Consider the following 22,265-nt stretch of genomic DNA (forward strand, 5'->3'; position numbering starts at 1 on the left):
CCACTTTTTGTGAAAACTTTCCCTATTGAAGTTGCCAACCTTCCCCATTCACTGACATGTTAGAGGAAAATTGGAAGGAAATGGGTCTCCAGTGCTTTCATTTCCACCAACCCTTTTCCATAAATTAACATGTCAAGTAGTTGAGAACAGGCACTAGCAGATCTATAAAGATGACTTTGTCTAATACAGGGGAATTCATTTATTGACTGAAAGTACGTAAAAATGTCCAAAGTTGTGAGAAGTTACCCTCATTCTGTTCATTCAAGTCTCTCCCCATTCCTTCTTGTGAGATTTAGACTAAAATTCACATAAAACATTCAATTTTTTATGAAAATCATTACAAGAAAAGGGCAAGCCCCTTACATTGTAGCTCACTAGCAAAATTTACAAATTAAGAAATCAATAGGTCTGACCCTGTTATATGACTGAATGAATCACTGTACATTTTAGCTCAAAGAAATTCTTAGAAATTATCTTAGACCTATATTCTTATTTTTCAGATGAGGAAACAAGGCCCAGAAAGATGACAATGGTAAGTCATCAACTACATATGAAAAGTGCAAACTTTCAAGTTTGTAATTTCCATTTTCACTATATATCCATTATCTGAATTTATTTGTCTGGTATAACCTTTATAGGCACCAAATAAACCAAGGTATCTATAATTTATTACAAACTAGCAGAGAAAAATTATGGTATTATAATTTATTATGCTGCCCAAGGCAAAATGTGTTCAGTCAAAAGGAAGTTGAAGGGCAAGTTCCTGTAAAAAGGAAGACAAGGAACAGCCAAGGGTGGTTTCACCTGGTGCATTATTTCTGGTTCTATTATCCCTGCAAATTACATGTACGGTTAAGTCTACAACTAAAGTAAATTTCATTATATCCCCACAACTGTTTACCCAGGCCGAAGACATTTTTCTCAAAGTAAAAATCCGCTGAATTTTCTGATTTCACAAGTCAGTGATGGTTGTGGTTAGAAATGTAATCAATTACCTAGCACATTCAAAACTGATATCACTACTACTTGGCCTGAGTGTGTACATACCCAGAAGGGGCAATTAGAAAAAACAAGGGTCCCTATATTCCATAGTGAAGATCCCATAAAAGCACTATGGTAAAAAAGCGTGAACTTCAGTGCCAGGCAGACTTTAAACTTAACAACAGCTATGCCACTCAGTGGCTAAGTGATGTTTAACAAATCAATCAATGTCTTTGAACCTTAAATAATAAATATTAAGACCTATTTAAAAGGATTGTTCTGGGACTTCCCTGGTGGCGCAGTGGTTAAGAATCCACCTGCCAATGCAGGGGACACAGGTCCAGGAAGATCCCACATGCCGCAGAGCAACTAAACCTGCGTGCCACAACTACTGAGCCTGTGCTCTACAGCCTGTGAGTCACAACTACTGAGTCCACATGCCACAACTACTGAAGCCCACGCGCCTAGAGCCTGTGCTCCACAACTAGAGAAGCCACCGCAACAAGAAGCCTGCACACCCCATAGAGGAGTAGCTCCTGCTCGCCTCAACTAGAGAAAGCCCGCACACAGCAATGAACACCCAATGCAGCCAAAAATAATTAATTAAAAAAAATTGGAAAAAAATAAAATAAAAGGAGTGTTCTAAGAATTCAATGAAATAATTTAAGTGACTAGCTCAACGCCTAGCATATGCACACCCTCAATAGTTTCTTTCCACAGTAACTTCTGCTAGTGTAGATAATAAAAGTTGATAATGTATTTGCTCATATATGCATAATAACCTCCAGATGATACACAAGAAACTGCTGGGACAAACTAGTTTTCTGTGGGGAAATGAACTAAAAAGCTAAGGGATAGTGTGGGAGACTTTTCATTGTACGCATTTTTGTACCTTCTGAATTTTGAATTTATTCAAAGAATAAGGTTTAAAAAGTTAATTGTATATAAAATCTACAAAGAGATGCAAAACTTGAATATTCAAAAATCAAGGTAATCTACTATATTAATAGTTAAAGAACAAAAACCATAGGATTATATTAATTGATACAGAAAAAGCATTTGAAAAAATTTGACACCAATTCATAGTAATAACTCAGAAAAAAAAGGAGTGCAGGGGAACTTCCTTACCTTGACAAAGAACATTTACAAACAACTTAGAACTAACATTATACCTCTTGGTGAAAGACTGAAAGATGGGGAACAAGGCAAGTATGTCTACTTTCCCCACTTATTCAAACAGTGCTGGAAGTTCTTGCCAGTGCAATAAGGCAAGAAAAGAAAGGAAAGTGGCACAGGACAGGAAGAAATAAAAGTCCTTATTTGCAGATGACATGACTACCTTGTACAAAATCCCAAGGCATCTACAAAAAACTCTTAGAACTAATGAATAGGTTTAGCAAGGTGACAGTATACAAGATCGACACACAAAAATCAAGTAATTATATTTCAATACAGTAGAAATGAAGATGTGAACACCAAAATAAAAAATACCATTATAATTTCTAGAAAAAAAGAAAAATTACGTGCAAGCCTAATATAATATGTACAGGACTTAAATGCTGAAATCCACAAAATGCTGATTAAAGAAATCAAAGAAAATCTGCACAAATGGAGAAACATACAGCCTCCATGGATTAGATGATTCAACATAGTAAAGGCATCAATTCTCCTTAAATTAATATACAACTGTACCATGCATTTTCCACCAAAATCCTAGCAAAATTTTTTTTGCAGATATAGGCAAAGATTATTATAAAATGTATATGGAAAGGCACAGACCCTTGAACAGCTAAAACCATTTTAAAAAAGAAGAACGTGATGGAAATAATCCACCCAATTTCAAAACTTATTTATACACTTAGAGTAATCAGGGCTATGTGGTATTGGTGGAAAGACAGACACATAGATCAATGAAACAGAATATAATACTCAGAAACAGACCCACATAAATATGTCTAACTGCTTCGGACAAAGGTACAAAAACATTCAATAGAGCAGGTATAGGCTTTTCAATAAATGGTGTCAAAGTAACTGGGACACCCACAGCCCCCAAAATGAACCTCGACCCAAGTTTCACATCTTGTACAAAAACTTAACTCAAAATGAATCACAGATTTAAATGTAAGAAGGAAAACTATAAAACTTCCAGAAAAAACATGAGAGAAAATATTCAGGATCTAGGGCTAGGTAGACTTCTTAATGCCAAAAGTATAATTCATAAAAGGAAAAATCGATAAACTGGACTTCCACTCAAATTAAAAACTTTGCTCTGTGAAAGACACTTATTAAGGTGAAAAGCGAAACTCTAGACTGGAAGAAAATATTTATAAAACACGTATGAGACAAAGGACTAATATCCAGAATATATAAAAAATTCTCAAAGCTCAAAAGTAAAACATAAATAAATAAAAATTAGAAAATAGGCAAAGGACTATACAACGAAGCAGGTAGTCAAGAAAATGAAAAAGCAACCTATTGAATAACAGAAAGTATTTGCAAATTATATATCTGATAAGGGGTTAATATCCAAAATACTCATACAACTCAATAGCAAAAAACCCAATCAACTGAAAAAAAGGACAGAAGACATGAACATTTTTCCAAAGAAGACCTACAGATAGCCAACAGGTATATGAAAAGATGCTGAACATCACTAAATATTGATCATCACTATCAGGAAAATGTAAGTCAAATGACAATGAGCTATCACCTTACACCTGTTAGAATGGCTATTATCACAAAAGGTAAGAAATAAGTATTGGTGAGGATGTGGACAAAAGGAAACCCTTTGTGCACTGTTGGTAGGAAGGCAAATTGGTACAACCACTATGGAAAATATTATGGAGGTTCCTCAAAAAATTAAAAATACAACTACCATTTGATGCAGCAAGTCCACTTCTGGGTATTTATGCAAAAAACCCCCAAAACTCTTGAAAAGATATATACACAATACCTTATTGCAGCATTATTTACAACAGCCAAGGTATGGAAACAACCTAAGTGTCCACTGATACATGAACGGATAAAGATAATGCAGTATATATACACAAAACGGAATACTATTCAACCATAAAAAAGAATGCAAACTTGCCATTTCCAACAACATGGAGGGACTTCGAGGGCATTAGGCTAAATGAGATATGTCAGACAGAGAAAAACAAGGACAAATACTGCATGATCTCACTTACATGTATGATCTTTAAAAAACAAAACCAAATAAACAAGCAGCTTACAGATACAAAGAACAGATTGGTGGTTGCAAGAGGCAGGGAGTAGAGGGTTGGCAAAGTGGGTGAAGAGGGTCAAAAGGTACAAATTTCCAGTTATAAAATAAATCAGTCATGGGATGTAATGTATAGCATGGTATAGTTAATAACACTATATTGTATAATTGAAATTTCTTAAGAGTCAATCTTAAAAATCCTCATCACACACACACACAAATTTTGTAACTATGTATAGAAACTAACTAGATTTACTGTAGTGATCATTTCACAATATACAAATATTGATCATATTGTTGTACACTTGAAACCAATATAATATGTCAATTATACATGAACAAAAACAAAATGGGCAAAGGACATAAAAAGACATTTCAGGGCTTCCCTGGTTGTGCAGTGGTTGAGAGTCTGCCTGCCGATGCAGGGGACGCGGGTTTGTGCCCCGGGAGGATCCCACGTACCGTGGAGCGGCTGGGCCCGTGAGCCATGGCCGCTGGGCCTGCGTGTCCAGAGCCTGTGCTCCGCGACAGGAGGGGCCACAGCAGTGAGAGGCCCTCATACCAAAAAAAAAAAAAAAAAAGACATTTCACGCAAGAGGATACACAGATGGCAAATCAGCTCATGAAAAGATTTTCAACATCACAAGCTGTTAGGAAAATGCGAATTAAAACCATAATAACATATCAGTACACACCTATCAGAATGGCTAAAAAAGACAAAAGAAAAAAAATAGGAACAATACCAAATGAGGGTGAAGATGTGGAGAAACTGGATCACCATACATTGCTGGTGGGAATATAAAATGGTACACCAGTTTGACAGTTTCTTTAAAAACTAAACACACAACTACCCTATGACTCAGCAAATGCCCTTCTAGGCATTCATCCCAGAGAAATGAAAACTTATGGTCACATGAAAACCTACAGATGAATGCTTACAGCAGCTTTACTCATAGTAGCCCCAAACTAGAAAAAACCCAGATGTCCTTCAATGGGTAAATACTCAAACAAACTGTGGTACAAACACACATGGAATAGTACTAAGCAATAAAAAGGAACCAACCAGTGATGCACGTAACAACTTAGATATGTCTCTAAAGAATTATTCTGAAAATCAAATCCACAAAAGGTTACATATTATTCAATTACATTTCTATAACATTCTTGAAATGACAAATTATAGAAATAGAGAAGAGTTAGTCATTAAGGAGGGGTTGGAACTCGGAAGGAAGTGGGTGTGGCTATATTAGCGGAACATGAAGGCTCTTCATGGTGATGGATTACATCAATGTTAATATCCTGGCTGTGATATTACACTACAGTTCTGCAAGATGTTACCTTTGGAGGGACACAAGGTAAAGGAACAAGAGAACTCTCTGTATTCTTTCCTATGACTGTATGTGAATCTACAATATCTCAAAATAAAAAGTTTAATTAAAAAATCAATTGGATAGGGGCTTCCCTGGTGGCGCAGTGGTTGAGAGTCCGCCTGCCGATACAGGGGACACGGGTTCGTGCCCCCGTCCGGGAAGATCCCATGTGCCGCGGAGCGGCTGGGCCCGTGAGCCATGGCCACTGAGCCTGCGTGTCCGGAGCCTGTGCTCCACAACAGGAGAGGCCACAACAGTGAGAGGCCCACGTACCGCCAAAAAAACAAAACAAAACAAACAATTGCATATAAAATCCACAAAGAGATTTAATTACATCGAAACACTTACCCAAAGCCCCACCCATCTATTGCACTTGTAAATACCACATTTCCCTGGTCTGGAGAGAAGTAAAGGTGAGAATCATCCGTGTCCTCCAAGCCAGTGCTCCAGTCATACACTTGTTCTCCTTGCTCAGAATTGGGATTCACTTGGGATTCAGTCTCTCTCTCTGCTCTTTCTTCTAGCACTTTAGAAGTAAAAAGAGCTCCTGTGAGTGCATTAATCTAGGAGAGATGGTAAAATGGCAGAATGTCATTCAGATGCTTTGCACGCCCACGACAGGAGACACACTGTCTAAGCCTTGCTAAGCCTAGAATCGTAAGGCACAGTTTGAGCTCATATTAAGCACACATGGATGGCGATGACGTTTATAGCAATCATTAACTTATATGTTATCAACCCATGCTTTTCACACCCAGCAAAGCTAAATTGGAAGGCTTTTGAAAGGTCATTTTTGTGCTCAAGAGTTGAAAGCAGACACTAATCTGTCATATCTTCAACTTGTTTTCCAGGACCAAGGCCAGGTGTCACTAGAACTCATGGTTTCCAACCCCCACAATCTTCGTTTATAACCTTAGTCAACTCCCTCACCATTTCTCAGAGCAGATGTTTGAACTGTTCGCCCCTCTCTTCAGGCCCTCTTCCTGACCTCTAACGCCCAACTATTTTCACTCTCAAGTAGGTAATCTTATTTCCTACCTCCAAGAGAAAATGGAACCTATTATTCAGAAATCCTGCAAGCTCGCAATAATTCAACCTATAGGTCCATCTATATCTACAATTACCACTGGCCCTTCTCCTTCCACTGCAGGGTGGGAGTATTTCATCTGTACCCATCCCTGACTACCTCTTCAGGGAACTAGATCCACTGATCCATTCTTTTTCACTGCTCTACCTTTATCACTTCCTTTCTTTAGCAAATAAATATTCTCAAGTTGGTCACATCAATGGTACTCCACCATCTTGAAGAAGACATTTCAAACCTCCATGCATGGCATACAAGGTTCACCATAATCTAAACCCTACACTCCTTTCTACTAGCGCCTCTTATCACTACTTAACAGGATCTAATTCTTCAACTATAACAAATAATTTGCAGTTCTTTTAATGAAACATTGTACTATGCTTTTTTTCCTTTATAACTCTGTATATCTCATTCCTTCTCTCTTGAAGAACTTTACCATAAGTCTCTACCTGGCAAACGCTACCTCTCTTCCATCTCAAGGCCTCTTTTGTGAGACTTTTCCTAACTCTCCCTTTCCTCTTGACCCAGTCTGGGTGAAGCAGCCCTCATTTATGCTCTCAAATCACATCCAGGGGTTATCTCATTGTTCTCTAAATATCTCTTTTAATTGTCTGTCTCCCCTACCACACTGTGAGAGCTTTGAAAATAGGGACTCTGACCTGTCTTTATAGTCATAATCCTTAGCACAAAGTGAACATCCAAGAACTCATTTATTCAACATATAGGTATGTTAATGTTTGCTGAATAAACGAATGAATGCTTTGGTAAAATTTCATCTAAAGACAGGTAATAAAAAAAACCAAAGAGTCTCCTAATATTGCTTCATTGTGAAACCAAACTACAGGATTTTAAACAAGAGAACATTGAAACCTATTGTCTAAGCTTTATATTCAAGGATGCTTTCAGGAGATGGAGGGGGCTCCTAAGATGACACTTGTTCTATTGCCTCTCTTCTGGTATGATGACTCTGACACATGTGAATCTAAGTAAGTGAATTTTCTGTAGCAATGCCTCATACTCAACTCAGCAACTTCCTTACAACCCTTCTTTGAGCCACAATTTTTCAAATACTGAAGTAAAGGATAAAATACCTGTTCTAAAATATTCTTGAGGTGAGAATAGGCCTCCTGTGGGGTGAATTTCAGTTCCACTATCAAGCGATCTATCTTATTAATCACTAAAACTGGACGGATGTTTTCGAGCCAGGCTTGTCGCAGAACTGCCTGTGTCTGATTAAAAAAGAAAGGAAAATGTAAAGCTCGTGACTTGAAATAAGTAAAGCACATTAGAAAATTCTGATTAATAAGCAGCTCATCTCCATACTCCTTGATCACAACTCAGACCATGCCAGTCAGACACAGGTGTTCACCAGACATTCACAAAGTATATAACACAGAAGCACAGAACTACAGACAAGAAACTGTCCTTGCCTTTATGGAACCGTCAATTTATTTAAGAAGGATAAATAAAATTATGTAAAAGACAGTGAACAGTTTTGTGGAATTATACACACACACACACACACACAACACACACAATTTACCGAATTTTATTCAGTAAATAATCAGAAAACAAACACTCATGTTGCCAACACACAGGTCGAGCAACAGAACATTCCCCCAGAAGTCCCCTGTGTACACCTTCCTGAGCATAAACAACCTCTCAGCATTAACCACTATTCTGCTAAAGTCAGGTCTGTTCATTTCACTCGTCTTGTCAGGACACCTAAGACACTACAAAGACTAAGGCTGTGCTTCTCCAATTGGGGGACCCGGGCCCTTACAGGCTATCAGATGGGAAGTTACAGAATAATTACAGCATATCTTCTTGGAATTATCAAATTGTCTCCATTTCTACAAGAAAACCTCATTTCATTGTGCTTTTGCTTTATTGTGCTTCACAGATGTTGCATTTTTTACAAACTGAAGGTTTGTGTCAACCCTGCATCAAGCAAGTTTATTAGCACCATTTTTCCAACAGCGTTTGCTCACTTCATGTCACTATGTCACATTTTGGGAATTCTCACAATATTTTACATTTTTCATTATTCATCTATTTGTTGTGGTGATCTGTGATCAGTGAACTTTGATGTTACCATTACATCTCAGTGAAGGCTCAGAAATGGTTAGCATTTTTTAGCAATAGAGTATTTTTTTAATTAAGGTACATACATTTGTTTTTTAGACATAATGCTATTGCATACTTAAGAGACTTCAGTATACTGTAAACATAACTTTTATATGCACTGGGAAACCAAAAAAAATTCATGTGACTCGCTTTACTGCGATATTCATTTTACTGCACTGGCTCAGAACCAGACCTGCAATATCTCAGAGGTATGCCTGCAATGTAAACCGTTCCTTATTCTTTTTAAAAAACATTAAAACAAATAAGGGCATTTAAGAACTAGGACACAAAGGTGACAACATTTTTAAAGATAACACATAAGGTTTCAAAGAAAAATTATTTTAAAAACTGAATTTAGAAAGCCACTCTGAGTTTCACGTCGACCGGAGTTACATGTTCACTCTGGCCTTAGGGGTGAACTTTTTGGACTTTGGTGGGAAAGAGAAGAAAGTCTTGGTTAAGGATCTGGAAGAGTAAGAGGGGGGAGGAGGAAGGTAGAGAGACAGCATGTGTAGGGGGGGAGGGGGGCAGACTGACAAACCAACAGAAGAGACTCAGTACCTTGCTATCAATTACCTCTCACAGTTCAGAAACTTTTCCACTGGAGTGAAATCCCCAGACCCTCCTAAACACCTCTCCCATTTTTGCTGAGTCCCTCTCCAAGAGGACATGACAGACACATCAAGGCACCTTAAAGTCATTCTCTCTACTATCCCTTCAAAACTTGGGGGATTTAACTCCATCACAGACCAGAACACTACCAAAAGTGAAATGGAAAACCAGCTTTCTGATGGTCAGTGAAAGGTCTCAAGCAGCACAGAGTCATCGGCAGTCAGTTCCTCTTCTCTCCTCCCACCTTCTTTAACCAGTTAAATATTTCCATGTTACAATCCACTACCTGTGGACAGACCCCTTCCACAGCATCCACTACAATGATGCACCCGTCACAAATGCGAACAGCCGTCGATACTTCTGAGGAGAAATCCACATGTCCTGGAGAGTCTATCAGGTTAATCAGGTACTCCTCCTCACCTGAAATGAAATTGGAAGACACACATTTTCAGTTGTGCAGGTACACAGTACTCTTCCTCAGGCAACCCAGAGTAAGAGAGCTTCTAAGAGATGACTGAATAAAGCTAAAGAAGACAAAAGCCAAAATGGTAGCTCAAGCAACAGCCACCATTCCATTTTACGAACTCCCAACAGTGGAACTATCCATTCCAAATAGCACTGGTATAAAAGGGTAAAGGATTTTATTACTCTAATAATCTAATAACCACTTATCCAGAGCTACTGTGAGCCAGGCACTGTGCTAAACACCTGTGCTAATCACACATGATTCCGCCCTTAAAATATCCATACAACATAAACATTCCTCTACTCACCGTGCAGATGAGGAAACTGAGACTACAAGAAATTAATGGAAAAGACACAAAGCAGGTGGCCAACAACTTCCCTACAACTTCTCAAAGAGCAGTGCGTGAATATGCGCAGCAAGACTTACAGTCGATTCGAAGTCACAAATTTAAAGAGCAGCTACTGTGTGCCAAGCAGTGCGCTATGTGCTTTCACATTTGATATACTGTATTCTTTAATCCTCACAACAAAGTTGTAAGCTCAGAGCATGACTCATGCCTATGTGTCCTGTTTTAGCTCTGAAGGTCTCACATCCCATCAAACGCCAACGTCAGTCCCACGTCCCACTAAGTCCTAAGTCAGTCCCAGGCAAACCAGAACTACTGGCCACCCTAGGTTACAGAGACATCATATTATCAATAAAACATAATTAAGTAAACTAGCCAGAAAACCGGTCGTTCATTAGAATTCTACACTCATTCCCCATTCACTGCTAAATTTGATACAATTCTCTTTTAATGGCATAATAATTACTTAAATGATCAAACACCTGAATATACCTATACTTTACTTCTGCTCCTCCTCTTAACTCAGTGTTTTTCAACTTTTGTGTGCTCCAGAACTACTACAGGGCTGAATGGTATAACTTATGGGGCCATTTAAAGGAATTCCCCAAGTGTGAGGTTAACAACTTGATGATCTGATTAGTGCCCTGTGTGACACTGATAACGATAAAACAACAACACTGCAGTAACCGAAGCCAGAGCTCACATTTGTGAAGTGCCTATCTGGGCACTATCTGGCACAGTTCTAAACGTTTTATGGACATTATCTAATGTTTACTTACAACAACCCTTGCAGTAGTTACTACCATTAGGCCAAGTTTACAGAGCAGGAAACTAGGGCACGGAAAAGTAAAATATCTTTCTGAGGAATATCCAGCTAGAATCCAACTCTAAGGTAAATTGCCTAAGGTCAAAAAATGGTAGAGTGAAAGTTCAAACCCAGCCACCTCCGAAGGCATACTTTTCCCCACTATCCTCAAGATGGCATATATTTAATCTCACATGCCAAGATTCCACTAGTAGAGAATTTCTGAACAATAGGGTAAGGATTCCAAAATGCAATGGGCTCAGTGGGAAAGACTGCCATCAATCAGCAAGACTGCCTTCTTCAGTACCACTCCTTCCCCTGCTTCCTCTTTTCATGCAAATGGCTTTGTAAGGAATTCTGGCTCTGATGCACCCACCAGGGAAGACTCCAACCAGAGAGGACTGTGGACATCTCTAAACAAAGTCAAAGAACCAGTGCCCTGGAACAATGGCCCCCGTGTGCCTCCTTAATTGAGTCTTTTACTGTCAGGTCTCACAGCTACCCTGCAGGATAAGCACCAGGGTCCCAACCAAATAAACCAGAGAAAATGAGCAGTGCTACAAAGGCTCAGAGTTCTATCCACTCCCATCACAGAAAACCAAAGGTATGAGATTCCTGAAATCATTCAGCATTTTTGCAGCCCAACCCTTCATATCATAAACATGCTAAAGCCCCCAAAAGGGAAGAGATCTACCCAAGGTCACAAAAGCAGTTGCAAGACAGAAACACAACCGGGTCTATCTACCACTTAGTCACTTCCTATGAAGGTCACAGATGCCTCTACACTTTGCAGCTGAGGAAACAACACTTGTTTGTTCATTTGGCTAAGAACCAGAATAAGAAACCCCGGAGTGAAAAAAGACTGATGTTCACTTCCTGGAACCAATATAAACCGCTGCAACCTACTCGGAACTTCTCTATGTTCACATCACCCTGGAGAGAAAGTCAGAGGACCAACTACCTTTCATTCAATTTCACATGGCTAATATGGGCCATTGCCATAAGGCATGGGGCCTATTGTCAGAGCAATACGGTAACAGCAGCGCACCTTTGACTAACACTTAGAGTGACACAGAGAGAGACACACACACACACACACACACACACACACGAGATGAGAGACTTAAGCATGCTTAAAAGCTGACAGTTAGGCACCAGGACAAAGGAGATAAGTACAGAGCACAAGTCTTTCACAGTGACAGGAGGCAAGCAAAGGTACTAATAATGTTACATTTTGAGGGGCAGTGGCGAACAGAGAATTCTCCCACTTTCTGTAAAACAGAACGTAAAAATGCCTGCTGAGATTGTGGGAGAGGGACCGAGAGGTAGACTGGAAGAGACTAGAAGGTTTAGGAGAGCTGTTGGAGAGAATGAGCAAGGCCCGACAGACAACATAGTGGAAGTCTGCCAGCAGCCCAAGGACCAGCCGAGAACCCAGCCCAAGTATAAGGAGAAAAAAGTGTAGAGAGTTAGCTCTATCAAGGGTTACAGTTTTACTGGGAGGACAGAAGGTGAAGCAAGCAAACTGAGGACCTTGGCAAGACTGTCAGCAAAAAGACAAATCTGGGTTGTGTGAGGCAGGAAGTAAATGACGGACAGTGATGAGGCTCAAGAGACTGAAGGGCTTTCTGAAGTCAAAGAACGGCTACCTCGCTACACAGGCAAGAGAGCTGGGAAGAGTAAAGATGGTGGAGAAGGGAGTATTTGAATTTCAAATGTCAAAGATGAATAGTTGTGGATGATGCTAAAATCCAGCAAGTAGCCACGCCAGAGGGAGGGTGAAGTGGAGATCTACACGTCACTATTGATGAAGCCATGCCGTTGGAGAGGTCATTTTCAGAAACGGTAAAAGCTACCTTGGTGGATTTGGGCAAAAAGGAAAACAATGAGCCAGGTGCAAAGTCATTAGTGAACGGGGACTGGGGACTGTAACCGGGAGGTGACAGTGGTAAGAAAGGGTCGAAAATAACTGGATGGACAGTAAGAGTCTCAAAGGAGATGGAGTTTTAAAGCAAGGGTGGAAGAATTAAGCTTTGAACCAGAACTAGTGAACAAGGGGAACGGCAATCCCATGTCCTAACCCAGAGACAGATGGAGCATGAAAGAATGAGAAGCACTCACTTGAAAGAAGGACAAGAAAAGCAGTGTCCTCAGAAAACAGCCAGCAGGAGGAGAGGGGAACAGCAACAAAAGATGTTGCGGATGCAGGGGTTATTTCTTTACCTTGGGATGTTTTCAGAGAAAGTTTTGAGAAGGAAGGGAACAGTGAGAGGTTGAGGGCAGAGGAGGTATCAGAAGCACAGAGAAACATGGGGAAGAGATTGCTGAGAGGCCAGATCACAGGACTTCCATCTTGGGTGCTGACCAAAGACAACAGGGATGCGGGTAATGGTGGCCACAAGATGTCTGTAAGTAGTCGCAGCAATCCCTGGTGGACAGGACACATTTACACTTCAGGGGGAATCAGCCGTGGCCAGGACTGACTGATTTCCAAAGACTCCTGGTGCAAACGAGGAGTCTGCAAACGTAATTACTTGGCTCCCAGGACTATTACCACATGCTAACTACTCTGTCTTCAGGGGAGTTTCTTAACCCCTGTGAACTCCATTTTGCACACATGTAAGATGAGGATAACATCCACCTCACAGGACTGCTGTGAGGATTAAACAAAATCACGCATATGAAGCATCTGGCTCAGAATCCAACTGTCGTGCACCCATTTTCTTAGATCTGGCATCAACTGAATGCTTCACAAAGTAAAGCATTCATTATGTTAAGAGGAAATAATCTGATCTTTAGTCAGACAAGGGACAATGGAACCCTTCCCTCCCAGCCCTGGTCCCAAAGGAAGAGGACAGAAATCAGAACCTCGGGTTAACGTTCACATATCTGGAAGGGAAGGGAAGTGACTGATACGTGTTGGCCTTGTGTGCATCTGGATGGCATGAATCAGTTTCCCCACGGCCTAGTCTTAAGAGATTAAGACCAGAGAGCCACAGAGTTGAAACCAACATGTGTGTAAACTCTCCACTTGCCCACAACCACAAACCCCTATGGAGGTGTTTACAAAGAGGTGAACCTGCATATGGATCTCTTTGCAGAAAGCCCCGCCATATCCTTGGTCTCCACGTTTGGAGTACATCCAAGCTACAGTGTGGCTGCCACCTGGGTAAATACTGAGTATCCCACTGAACCAGGCTGTTAGCTAGTAGCACATATGCCTGAAGTACGAACTGAAAGCCTGTACGTTAAAGCCCACTGCAATTTGTTCTACATAGTGCTTTACAAATTTTTAGTAAGTTGCCAGTATTTTAAAAATTGGAGGATTTTACCAAAAATCTTGATGCCAACTTTTCTTGATAAAAAAAAACAAAACAGAAAAATACAGGGCATCAGTCAGCTGCAGCTGACTAGCACTAGCCCCCAGCCAGGTAGTGGGGGGTGTTTCATGGGTGGGCAGAGTCTGCTCTCCAGCTCATAACAGTCCCACCCAGACCGCCTCATTCATGCAGAGCTGTTGACACCAGCACCGCATCAAGAACTAATAATATAGTACTTAATAATCAAATTAGACTGGTGTTGGAATAAGTAGTTAACTCTTTGGGGGGAAATTTAAGTTAGACATCTACCTCACAGCTTGCATGTATACACACACACGTGAACAATTATGGTAGAATTAAATGTAAAAACTGAAAGTATAAAAGAACTGGTAGTAAACTAGAAGTAATTTTTATTTCAGTCTTGTGTTTTCATGTATATTCTACAACATACTGAATTTTCTATAATACATATAAACTTGTAAATTTATTTAAAATTTTTAAAAAGACGAGTTAGAATGAAAAATTCATTTCAGAAGTTCTGCAAGAGCAATATTTGCTCACAGGTATAAAGAGTAGGTAGAAATGACAACAATAGGCCTTCTGACAACAATAGTCCAGGAATTTCTAAGTATTTAATCCATCTGAATACATTTCTCTCATCTATAGTTGCATCCTAGGCTAAAGGATTCAAAGGTATTACATCCTCTTAGGATTTTTTATAGTATGTATATTGGGATTGGGATTATTTCCTAACTCTTGAAATGACCAGATAAATGTATAGTATCCTTGTGGGAAGGGCACAAAGAGAGGTGGCTAAGAAATAGGAAAATAACAAGATTTAACAATATGGTCCCAACATTTGTACCAAATTTTAGTCACAAATGGAAAGATGAGAGAGGCTCCATTTTCTCAAGGAAGAACTGGGGCCCTGGAAAATGCTAAAATAAGAATATCACCTTGATGGTTTTCAACACTCTATCTGTAATATGCATAGTTTGGGTAAGCTTATTTGCTTACCTTAAACTAGAAAAATACCTTACCTTTCAATCCATGTGAGGATTTGAAAAAATTTTTTGAAAGCTGGTTAAATTAAGAGTCAAAACAAGAAAGCACTTCATTAACATTTAGTACAGAGATCCTCAACTAACAGGGCATTTGGAAGGGGCATGGGAAGGAGGGGAAGAAGTGGTAAACACAAAAATCACCTGTGGAGTTTCTTCAACCATCACGTTTCCCTCCTCCAGAAGGGAGACCCCCTTCAGGCTGTCCCACCTTCACAGCAGGAAACGCCCCATTCCAGAGAGTCAACGCTGAGATAAGGAGGAGAATGTACCTCATCTCTCGGATGTTTTGAGAACATGTCTCAGTCAACAACCCCAACTTCCATCCCCATTTTGCAGATGTGGAAAGCAAGGCTCTAACTGTCAAGTGTGGTGACTGCCTAACGCACAGCCCCTTCTAGGCCATCACGGTCACAAAGAAACATGTTGAATACTTTATGGCTCCACTCCAATCACCACTGATCAGACCAGGAGATGCCCATCCAACCACAGACTGGCTGTCCATAGGTGCAACCTCTGCCATAGCCTGGCATCAAAAGACAAGCTGAGCAACATCCTGCTCTTGAGATGTATGCTCGTAAACGTAGGAGAAAGCAGCAGTAAGCAACAGAACTAAGGGAAAAAACAGGAGAGGAGAGGAGGGGTCAGGGAAAAGGGAGTTCATGAAGATGGAGGCACTAAGGGTAGGCAAAAGCTATAAAAAGAGAAAAGACTTACAGGGTAAAAACAGATAAAAACAGAGAACTCAACCCAAGGATGACGGTGGAGCTCCAGAGGGAAGATCCGTTAACTTTTACTGATGGTCTCTAGAGCCATCCTGGATCCAGAATCAACAGCTGCCTTCACTTTCTTTGAGATGTCACTCCAATAATGCTCCTGCTTTTGGATTTTCACGAATATTGTTTCCAGTATCATTTCACACATATTCTGTCAATAAGCCATCCCACCCCATCCCAAGCTAGCTTAAGCCTCTGCTCTGTGCAATCAAGAAAGTATATCTAGGACAGTCTGAGAGCAAGTTACCCAAGGTCATACAGTTCAACAAAATAAAGATTAGACCATTCAATTCCCTGGGACCTATAGCCATTTTCCTGCAACACTGTACCACAAAGACAAAAGGGAACTGCAGTGACTGAAGGTCATGATACATAAAGTAAACCTTAATAAAATGGTTTAAAAAGGGGTGAAGGAACTGGAGACAAAGTCCAGAGAGCAACTAAAATTGACACTAAAGTAATCTTCAAATGAAAACAGACTAATGAGTGTGGAGAAAGGAAGGCTACAAATGTCTTGAACTCTATAAAAATACGGAGAGAAAAGAAATAAACTGACCACTGACCCATTCACTGGATCACAGAATGACAACGTCTAAAAGGTGAGAGGTAGATTTTAAAAAATAAGGCATCAGTTTAAATACTAAACACTGGGAATTCATGTACCTAAAAGCTTCAAAACTGGTTTAGTTCAAAAACACTGTAAGACTGACCTCAAAGAGAACAGTCATGTCCCACATAGTACAACCCTTGGTGTCAGTGCCAGAGATATGAAGGATAAATCACAGGTCAGTCCATTAGGAAAATGAAATATAGCTTTATTATTTTCTTCTAGTTACAAAAATTCACATTTTGTGTAAAATTTCCAAACAGTGCAAAATAAATATTTTGAAACGTGTAAGTTTCACATAATCCAGCCACTAATAACTACAGTTAAGGTTCTGGTATGTGTCCTTCCAGACATCTTTATCTATATACATAATATATTCTTATTACTAAAACACATTCATATCTTATAAGTATTTACTCTGCAACTTGCTTTTTGTCTCCTACTTTACCTTTTCTATATAATTACATATAGGTCAAACAGTTGTTTGAACAGCTGAATAGCATTTCACAGCATGGATGTATCAGTTTACTTAACTATTTTCCTTAACTATGTAAGGTTGTTGGTATTATTTTCCCTATTACAAACTTTTGAGTGAATGTCAATGAACATATATCTCATGTGCTTGTATGACTGTTTCTGTCAGATAAATCCCTAGAAGTGTTACTGTCAAAATGGCATCCTGGGGCTTCCCTGGTGGCGCAGTGGTTGAGAGTCCGCCTGCCGATGCAGGGGACATGGGTTTGTGCCCCGGTCCAGGAAGATCCCACATGCTGTGGAGCGGCTGGGCCCGTAAGCCATGGCTGCTGAGCCTGCACGTCCGGAGCCTGTGCTCCACAACGGGAGAGGCCACAACAGTGAGAGGCCCGCATAACGCAAAAAACAAAATAACAAAAGACAACAACAAAAAAAATGGCATCCTGATCTGGGGATAAAAACTATAGTGATTATGGCAATGCGTACACAGTCAAGTAAATAAGACTCTAGATCTAATAGGCAGGCCATAGGACAGAAGGAGGACCTAGCAAGGAAATGGGACAGTAAGGCTGAACCAGCAAGGTCCTAAGACTCCAGACCTTCCCTCTGAAGAAATCTATACAATCACCTGAGTGGATGGGGGCAAGTGTGAGCTGCCAGTTCTTCTGCCCTCAAGCCAGTCAGAGGTCCCCGTCTGTACTCAAATGTGGACAGCCTGACTCTGATCTGACAACAGATCATCTGGAAAGGCCAGAATGAAATTTGTGGAATGTAAAGCAAAAAACCTGAGGCCTGAAACTAATTCAGGAAGAGAAAGAAAGACACAAAAGATACAAAACCATTGTTCTTTAAAACACAGATCGATTTACCTTTTGCATAATGTAGTGAAATGGCACTGGATTTCATAGTGATCCCTCGGACCTGTTCATCCTCTCTGCTGTCCATGTACCTTAACTGTAAAAATGCAACATATGCATCCGTATTTCCCAATGAATTAAAATGTAATATTAAAATGGACTGATTTGGATTTTTGTTTTAAATACTTAAACTTTTAGGCTTATTGCCATGAAGTTGTTCGTTATGTCCCATTATTACCTTCTTAATCTCCGCAACATTTTTCTTTCCTAGTACCACTTATTTCTTCCACCTTTCCTTTCTCCTGATCAATTTCTAACTTTTTATCAGTTGTAATGCAAGACAATCACAAACTGTTTACATTGCTAGTATTTTTTTTAATAGGCTTTATCTTTTTAGAGCAATTTTAAGTTTATAGAAAAACTGACTGGAAAGTAAAGAGGTTCCCAAGCATCCCCTCTCCTCCTACACACACAGTTCCCCCATTACTTACATTTTATATTAGTGCGTAGTGTGGTACATGTTACAATTAATGAACCAATATCAATACACTATTATTAATTAACGTCTATAGCTCACGTTAGGATTCAATCTTTAAATGTACTATGACATGTCCACCATCACTGTATCATATTTGTTAGCTGTATTAATCTTTTTGAAGAACAAACTGTGGCTTCATTGATCTTTTCTAATTCATTAATTTATGGTTTATTATTTCCTTTCATCTACTCACTTTAGAGTTATTGTACTTTTTCTCACTTCTCAACTGGGAAAAATAAAAGCACTTTATTATTTCATTCAACCCAGTTTTTTTAGCCTTCTATAGACAGTATCTTCGGCCAGTTCCCCACCCAACGTGCCTCAAATGCCCAAGTCTTCCTTCAGTCTCTTAGGTCTACTTTTTTAATTCAATTTTGCTTCTCTACCTCCTCTGCTCTATATTACCAGTCACCTGATAAATCCTACTGACTATATTGTAAATTCACTGAAGGGAGGAACATCTCTATCTTTCTACTGCAAATAAATTATTCCCATTTCTTTCAGTTCACAGTTAAAAACAAAGGTCTCTATCATTTCATTTCCTAAAACATGATCTTCCTTCGTCATGACCCTCAAGCTTCAGAAGCCTTCCTTTGGTATTTAGGTTAGCCTTCAACGTCTTTGTGATCTGATACATTTTTTCTACCTGCACCATTTTCTCTCTCAGTATAGGCAAACGTTCCACTCAAATCAAGCACAACCCACAAATTAGCCTTCATGCATTTTATCCACATTATTTCCCACCGTGAAGCATCTCTTCCACCTGTGAAATTTTCCACAATCATGCGAGGTTATCAAATGACTGGTTGCAAAAACTCATTCTTGCACTTATAAAATATTCATATAAAGTAACATAAAGCAATATAGAAATAACTTTTTCTCAACGATCTCTTTTATCTTGCTAAATGGACTGGCAGCTTCTTAGATGCATGAACTATGCTTCATACTTTTTCGATCTTTAAGAACACAACGAAGGACTCATCACATTGTAGATTTGCTAATACTAACTGAAATGCAAGTATATATCAAATATAACATACCTTGCCTGCCAGGCGGCTGGAGATAATGCCATTGCTAGATATAAGACAGTCAGCCAGAGTAGTTTTTCCTGTTAAAGTAACAATATTAATTTAAATCGATTTCTTTTTTTTAAAGGGTGAAGTAGGTAGATTGTATCGACAAATTTAACATCTAACCATAGAACTGGTTTAGCAAATATTTCCTATTTACCTATACTAAGTGAAGCAAGATACAACAGGCATTTTAATTAGAACTTTGAACAAAATGTCATCTGGAAGGACACAGATTCCAGCACTCCACAGTGCTGTAATCTGTATTGCCAACCCTGCGGATCAACCTCACTTTAAAATCCGTCAAGCAACATTTATTTTTAAGGACAGAAAAAATGTTTTTAATTCAGGCATAATTTACACAGAGCAAAGTGCACAGACTCTTAAGTGATAAGAAAAACCACTGTGCCAATCAAAATATAAAACGTCTGACAAACAACTTTTACAGTACTCAAATCTGTCCGACAAAGAATTTGATCAAGTTTATTGTAATTATTACATCAGTCATCAGATATCCATAACTGTGTCCAGGCCTGTAAACTTAAACTTTTTTTTTTTTTTGGGCGGTACATGGGCCTCTCACTTTTGTGGCCTCTCCCGCTGCAGAGCACAGGCTCCGGACGCGCACGAGCCCAGCCGCTCCACGGCATGTGGGATCTTCCCGTACTGGGGCACGAACCCGTGTCGCCTGTATCGTCAGGCGGACTCTCAACCACTGTGCCGCCACGGAAGCCCTAAACTTAAACTCTTGATAGCTCAGCGTGACAAAAGGATAGCACAGCAATCATTTTTTCCTCTGGATGATATACTGGGTAAAACATCACCAAAAAACAATGGAACATTATCTTTTGCCATATTTCCTCATGTATGGCCTCAGCTGGCTTTGGCCAGTTAAACTGTCTGAAGAAAACACCCATTTGGCAAAGAAATTCATGAAATTTACCCATATCTCCTACTGTTTGCAAGCCAATGGAGGGCATCAGCTACACTGCAGTGACCAATGCTACCTAGTATCCAAACATAAACCCAGGAATCTACTCTAATAATAAAAGAAATTCTTATGATACTCAAGTACCCATTTGGACCTTTAATACTGTATTACGTGCTTGTCATGTAAATATTATGTATTAGCATATAACCCTAGAGCGTCACTTTCCTGCTTCCAATGGAGTAGAACATTCTAAGTACGGAGAGCATATATCCCCCCAAATCCAAGTGTCAAGAAAGCAGGGACTTTGCTTTATTCACAACTGTATCTCTAGGACCAGAACAAGGCTTGGCATATAAGAAACATTCAATGAATTATCTGTTGAATGAATAAATGAATCACAGGTTTTCTAGGATAGTATTATCTTAACATACTTTTAAATGGTAAATTTTAAAGTAATTTGCTGTACACACACATGCCACTGCCTTGCTGCATGATTTAATTCACAAAGCAAAAAAAATACTTTTGTCAAACATCATGTCCTCAAAACGTGAGCAGCATAATTATAGAAACTCATGGGGTAGGGTTAGCCACCAGATTTGTATACAAAACTCATTCTCAGTTGCCTTCACCTACAAAGTGATCCATCACCTCCCCCTTTAGTTCCCGTAACTACTTCACTGGCAATAGCCACCTAACCTCTTTTCTGCCCTTCAATCCATCCAAAACACTCTCACTGGACCATTCTTACTAAAGTACTATTTGATTACAACATCCCTGCTTTATTCTGTTCTCCCAATGGCTCCCTATTACCTAATAATAAATGCCAATGATCATCTTCATGATAAAGCACGTACCTGCCAAGGGCTTCTCCTTATCATCATTTAATCCTCACAATGCTATAAGGTAGGTTTGGTTTTTATTCCAGTACACAGAGGCTGTATACTGAAGCTCAAAAAGGCAAAGTAACTTGAAATGGAGTTTTGAACTCAGATTGTCTAACTCCAGAGCTGGAGCACTTAATCCATATCCTTGTGCCTAGCTGGCATGAAGGACTCTTTAAGATACAGCCCAGCCTACCTCTTCACTTTTCTCTCTTACTCCCTCACCTTCAGGATGGTATATAGGTTTTATTTCACACTCCCAATCCTATCACTTTGCTGTGGCTACGTGAACTAAGAAGGAGTCTGAAACCAAGCGCGGGCTTAGCAGGAGGCAATGCTGTGGTATGAAAGCAATGTCTGTGAGAAGCTAAGCGCCATGCATCCCTGTCCCCCTCTCATGTCCCGTGCTTTGGTCACAAACATTTCATTCTCCCCTTGCTGACATTATTCCCACTTGAAATGTGTGCCCCCATCTGCCATCTTGAATCACCCGTCCGGGGGGGTCATCTCTAACACTGTTATAAAGCCCTTTTCTTAACCCATTACTAGCTTCCCGACCCTCCAGCTCTCTCAACCCTTAGAGTCTACTTTTTGCCTGCCTCATGTTGTGCTGCCTCAACCCCCAAATCACCTCTCTATATAGCTGGGCTGGTGCCCCGTGCATAAATCCTTACCTTCTGACATAGCTAGCAAAATACTTCGAACTTAGCAGATGTTCAATAAACATCGGACGAGT

General features: G+C 39.8%; 1 protein-coding gene across 2 annotated transcripts in view; it reads right to left on the reverse strand.

The window, feature by feature from the left end:
- Positions 1–22,265, reverse strand: part of EFL1 (elongation factor like GTPase 1) — a 136,859-nt gene that overhangs the window by 113,292 nt on the left and 1,302 nt on the right. For both annotated transcript variants that reach the window (XM_060005337.1, XM_060005338.1), the window contains exons 3-7: positions 19,688–19,755; positions 18,122–18,206; positions 9,684–9,817; positions 7,750–7,887; positions 5,923–6,137 (exon numbers count right to left, since the gene is read on the reverse strand). In XM_060005337.1, coding sequence (XP_059861320.1) covers positions 5,923–6,137; positions 7,750–7,887; positions 9,684–9,817; positions 18,122–18,206; positions 19,688–19,755 — 640 coding nt within the window. The remainder of the gene's footprint in view (positions 1–5,922; positions 6,138–7,749; positions 7,888–9,683; positions 9,818–18,121; positions 18,207–19,687; positions 19,756–22,265) is intronic.

Source organism: Delphinus delphis, chromosome 2 (assembly GCF_949987515.2).
Source record: "Delphinus delphis chromosome 2, mDelDel1.2, whole genome shotgun sequence".
Classification (NCBI taxonomy): Eukaryota; Metazoa; Chordata; class Mammalia; order Artiodactyla; family Delphinidae; genus Delphinus; species Delphinus delphis.